Source organism: Nematolebias whitei, chromosome 10, assembly GCF_014905685.2.
Source record: "Nematolebias whitei isolate Nwh7 chromosome 10, NemWhi1, whole genome shotgun sequence".
NCBI lineage: Eukaryota > Metazoa > Chordata > Actinopteri > Cyprinodontiformes > Rivulidae > Nematolebias > Nematolebias whitei.
The window spans coordinates 1636305-1641890 of NC_056507.1; the positions used below are offsets into that span (position 1 = coordinate 1636305).

Sequence of the window (5586 nt, forward strand, 5' to 3'; positions counted from 1 at the left end):
CATGCTCAATAATCCAGTTGGTAAACATCCTGATGCATGCTCAATAAGCCAGTTGGTAAAGTTCTCTGTGTAAAGACGCAGCAGACCCGTTGAATCTTCACTTGGTCAGTCTCCCATCCTGACTTTAAAAATAATTAGTTCATAATAAGTAACAACTGTGTTGGGACCAAAGTTGTTTAATTTGAATGTGGATGATGTGTCAGGGCTTTTGAAGTGTTCTTTCATTCATTCAACTTTTATTTAAACAGATAAATCACATTGAGCCTCAAAGACTCATTTACAAGTGAGACCAGTTTGGACAGACAGTGGTTAACTGGACACATGGAGGAGTTGGAGGAGAAAAATTCATATCTGACTTTATTTTCCTGCCTGAGAAAAAAAAAAACCCTCCAATATTAAAAAAACACCTCCCACAAACAAGCACATGGTGACGTAGACATTCTGCAGAGGGTGGAGACGAGAGCGGTCAGCATGTTGATAGATGCTCTCGAGGTCCCTGTAAGAGTTCTGATAAGGATGTAATAATCAGCCAGTGTCCTCCGGTGAGATCCATAAACATTCTCCAGGGATGTCGAGGAATGGCCAAGAATAACATCTATGAGAATCCAAGAGTCCTGAAATGATGACACGTTTATTCAGCTGGTTCCTCTGGTTATCAGTTGGACGTTCCTCAGGGAGGGGTGTTTTATTGTTTTACTGTTTTATTTGCAGATGATGCCACATTTATTTTGTTCAGGTGAACATATTGAACAGATGTTAGAGATGATTCAGGCAGAATTCATAAAAATACACACTTGGTTCCAACATATTAAGTTATCATTAAATTAGTAAAAACAAACTACATGATATTCAGTAATAGAAAGAAAATTATCCATGTCCCATTTAAAACTGACAGTGGTGAAATTCATAGTTATTGAAATAAATGTTTGGGTGTGGTTATTGATGAGGACATGGAAATCTCATGTACATTACTTGAGAATAAAAATAGAAAAATCAGTTGCATACTGTATAAAGTAAAAGAGTTGTTGAAAGACACAGCTTTGTATATATTGTATAATGTCATGATTGTTCCATATTTAATCTACTGTGTTGAAGTTTGTAAAACAATTACAAATCCTATTTTTATTTCACAAAAAACAGCTATAAGAATTATTAGTAGGAAGTGCTGTGGTCACCAACAAATATATTATTTCATCAGTCGAAATTATTAAAATTTGATGATTTGTTTGAATATAGTATTTTAGAAGTCATGTATAAAGCTCATAAAAATATTATCCCCAAATATTAATTTAAAATGAGTTCAAAGAGAGTCATTATAACTTTAAGGAATGGAAATGTTTGCCGTCTCCTTCACATGGACTTTCTGTGTTCAACCTGCAGACCAAGCCAGTGGTGGCACCATCGACTGGACCTACAACCAGGGGGTCAAGTACTCCTACACCTTCGAGCTCAGGGACACGGGCCGCTACGGCTTCCTGCTGCCCGCCACTCAGATCGTTCCCACGGCCGAGGAGACGTGGCTGGCTCTGACGGCCATCATGGACCACACGTTCAGGAATCCATATTAATGTGTGTTTCTGTGTGGAGGCCCCAGTTTCACTCCTCTAACTGCTCATTAGTTGAACTAAAACAAAAAAATAAAAGTCACCACTGACAAAACAGACGTTTTAATTGTTTCTTTGAAGTTTACATTTTGTTGGCTGTTGCACAAGTTTCACAAATAGAAATATTTGCATTAATAACTGACGTCAGACATCAGGGCGGATTCTATACGTTATAAAAAGCTTTCCTTTATTTCAGATCAACAATTACTATTTGCTCCTATAGCAACATAAAACTACTTTTATTCTCTTGTGAATAAAATAAGTACAGATATTTGTTTGTTCATCCATCCATCCATCCATCCATCCATCCATCCATCCATCCATCCATCCATCCCACATCTTCCTTTTCGGGTAACGAGAGTCACATGCAGAAGATGGGGGACACCTGGACAGGTCTCCAGTCCATCACAGGGACACCTGGACAGGTCTCCAGTCCATCACAGGGACACAGAGACAAACAACCACTCTCTCTCTCTCTCTCTCTCTCACCTAGGGACAGTTCAGAGTCACCAGTCAGTCTAACTTGCATGTTTTTGGTCTGTGGGAGGAAACTGGAGCACCTGGAGAAAACCCACACAGCACGGAGAGAACATGCAGACTCCACCCAGAAAGGCCCCGGGCCAGGATTTGAACCGGCAACCTTCTCGCAGAGAGGCATCAGCTCTACCTGTGCCACGGTGCTGCCCCATGTTTGTTCAATGACACTTTATATAAAAGTGATGTGCAATAAATAATAAGAATCAGTAACCAACCAGATCTGGCTAAAATGAGAACCACTCCTTTAATTTTAAAGTAATATTTTGTATATTCATTTCCTTACCTGTATTCTTACGTAAGTTCATGTGTTGGAAAATGTAACCACATTTCAACAAGCTCCTCCATCTTACAGAGGAATGTAACTAATGCAGCAACTTAAATGATCTTGTATTACAGCAGGTTTTTTTCAAGTGATGTTTGCATTAAAGTTGTATTTTTTATTAAACATTTATTTATACAGGTTAATGGCTCAATGAGACTAAGCTGTATAAATAAAGGTCGAATGACAAAAAATGTACAACTTTAATGCAAACATCACTTTAAAAAACCTGCTCCTCTACAAAGAAAGTAATCCGAGGAGACTTGGTTGAATTCAGTTATATACTTTGCAACCGGTGGCTAGAAAGTAAAGAAAATGGCGCTCTCCTAACATGAAATAATTTTATTTAAGCCAGAGAGATGGTCAGAAGAAAGTCCTTTGTAAATTTAGAACTGTACATTTTTCATATTTAATACAACGCCTGGCAACAATTATGGACTCTTACAGGATGTTCTTTCAGAAGGTTTCATTTGTAAAAATAATAATAATAATAATAAATTACAGACGTGCCATGAAAAACATTTTTCAAATTTCTGACATTCGAGCATTTAAAAACAGGAACTCTTAAAACTGCAATGTGTCACAGTCGCTCATTTTTGATCAAGAAGAGGGAAAAGGTGGAATCAGTCTCTAACACCTGCATCAGAACCTGCTAATTAATCTTTGGTCATAAGAAAGAAGAATAAAGAAGGAACACCTTGGAGACGTGTTGCATGAGGCAGACTGACATGAATCGTGGCTCGAACACGAGAGATGCCACCGAAACAGTGGAATGAAACATTTCTAGTGAAGTGAAACTTCAGAATCATTGAAGCTTAGTTTGAAAAAAGTTAATTATTCGGGGACAGCACAGTGGCTCACTTGGTAGAGCTGCTGCCTCTCAGTGAGAAGGTCACCGGATCAAATCCCAGCCGGGGCCTTTCTGGGTGGAGTTTGCATGTTCTCTCTGTGCTGTGTGGGTTTTCTCCAGGTACTACAGTTTCCTCCCACAGACTAAAAACATACATGTTAGACTGATGGTAACTCTGAATTGTCTCAAGGTGTCCCTGTGATGGACTGAAGACCTCTCCAGGTGTCCCTATGATGGACTGGAGACCTGTCTAGGTGTCCCTGTGATGGACAGAAGACCTGTCCAGGTGACCCTGTGATGGACTGGAGACCTTTCCAGGGTGTGTGTCTCCCCCCCCCCCCCCCCCCCCCCGCACAGTGAAAGCTGGATATGGGCACCAGCAACCCCTGAGACCCGAAAAGGAAGAAGCGAGTAAAGATAATGGATGGATGGATGGATGGATGGATGGGTGGATGGGTGGATGGATGGATGGATGGATGGGTGGATGGGTGGATGGATGGATGGATGGATGGATGGATGGATGGATGGATGGATGGATGGATGGGTGGATGGATGGATGGATGAATGGATGGATGGATGGATGGATGGATGGATGGGTGGATGGATGGATGGGTGGATGGGTGGATGGATGGATGGATGGATGGATGGATGGATGGGTTAGTTATTGGAAGCCGTTGAACAAAGTCCTGTGTGGTGACCTCTTGCTGCCAGAAGTTTGAGGAGTAGCTTGAAGACACGACATGAACCGTTTCATGGTGGTCGTCCAACTGATGGAGTCGTCGGCTGTTGTTTAACTTCATGAGACGGTTCTGTCTGATTTTAAACCGTCATTCTGGTGCTTTGAACATTATTTGTCAATGAAAGAATAAAGTTATGTTGGTTTAACAAATAAATATGGATGAAAAGGTGAATTCATGTCATTGGATCAGGTTCTTTACATTGGTAGACCTGTTTGAATGAACCTTGTGCACACTGCAACCAATGCTGGAGCTCTTTTCCTACATGGGATTAGCTTCAGATTAGAGCAAGAACTGCTTCAGTCCAACGAGCACACGAACTGCACTAAATGTTAGTGTGAGAACCTCGTGGTGTCGGGGTGCGGTCCCCTCACATCACATCTTCCTCACCTTCAGCCTTTAAGGTCACACTAGTTTCAGGTCTGTAGGCCGTACGTCAGGAACACTTGCACCACCTCTCCTACTTACTGACTGAGTAAAAAGCCAAAAACAAGTTGATCCCTAGTTTTTGAGCAGTCAGGGTTCAGAGACCTTCAACCATCAACTCCCACGTGTCTCCTGAAGAAGCAACGCTGAACATTTTTCAAAAAGGCCCAAGGATCAGGTTACATAACAACTTCTTGTTGAGGAATGTTTTCACCCTTTTCTTTTCTCATGACCTCAAAGATGATTTTTATCAACTGCTGGTTTTTGTTTTTACCTCTGCATTCAGTGATTTTTGTCTTTGTTTTTAATTAATACAGAATTCATCATATTCTTCTTATATACTGCAGTGTTATTATTTCTCATTGTAATTTATTTATCTTGTATTTTAATGTTGAATTATTTTTTTGTGGAGCTCATATACACGCAGGGATTAGTGAATTAAGTTTTGTTTTATTGGATACTGTTTTGTACAAGGAAAAATATTCTATTGTTTCTACGCTAACCTATTTTATTCTTTACTAAATTATTTATTTTAGACATCTGAGTCAAATGATTAAAAGCAGTATCCTTTACAAAAACAGAAGCTGTATCAATCTTTGTTAGTTATTTTACACCTAAAAATCCTGAAGACACAGTTTTTAAGTACCTGCTTCAGTGATTCAACTTTTAGAGCAACTTTTTGTCTTTTTACAATAAAACAACATTTTGCTTCTTACTAATCTTTTTATTCACTTAGTTCTAGTATTTTTTTATACGTGCTAAAGTACTTAGTTGTGTTGGAAACGTTGATCTTACGGTGGATTTGAGGGCAATCCCATCATATATCAGACAGCATAACTATAATGGACATAGCCATATATGACAAATAAAACTATGAGATATAACTAATATAACATTAAACCTTGCGTAAATAAACTGGGCAACAGTAACGACTCATTAGCTCGACAGTGGAGCACAAACTGCAACAATCAGTTGTTCCAAATGCTCAATGCCGCCACCGATTTAAATTAAAACTATAAAACTATAAGGTTTGTGTCAGTTTTGGTTCAAGTTACAGGTTGCAGACCCCCCCCCCCCCCCCCCCCCCCCCCCCCCCCCCCCCCCCACACTCCC

The 5586-nt window shown here is 39.9% G+C and overlaps 1 protein-coding gene across 1 annotated transcript in view; it reads left to right on the plus strand.

Annotated features, from left to right (window-relative positions):
• The window catches only part of cpa5 (carboxypeptidase A5), a 16589-nt gene extending 14943 nt beyond the window's left edge, over nt 1–1646 (plus strand). The window contains exon 11 of the mRNA XM_037683219.1: nt 1381–1646. Within this exon, the coding sequence (XP_037539147.1) occupies nt 1381–1568 (188 nt within the window). The 3' untranslated portion in view covers nt 1569–1646. The remainder of the gene's footprint in view (nt 1–1380) is intronic.
• Nucleotides 1647–5586: the final 3940 nt, after the last annotated feature.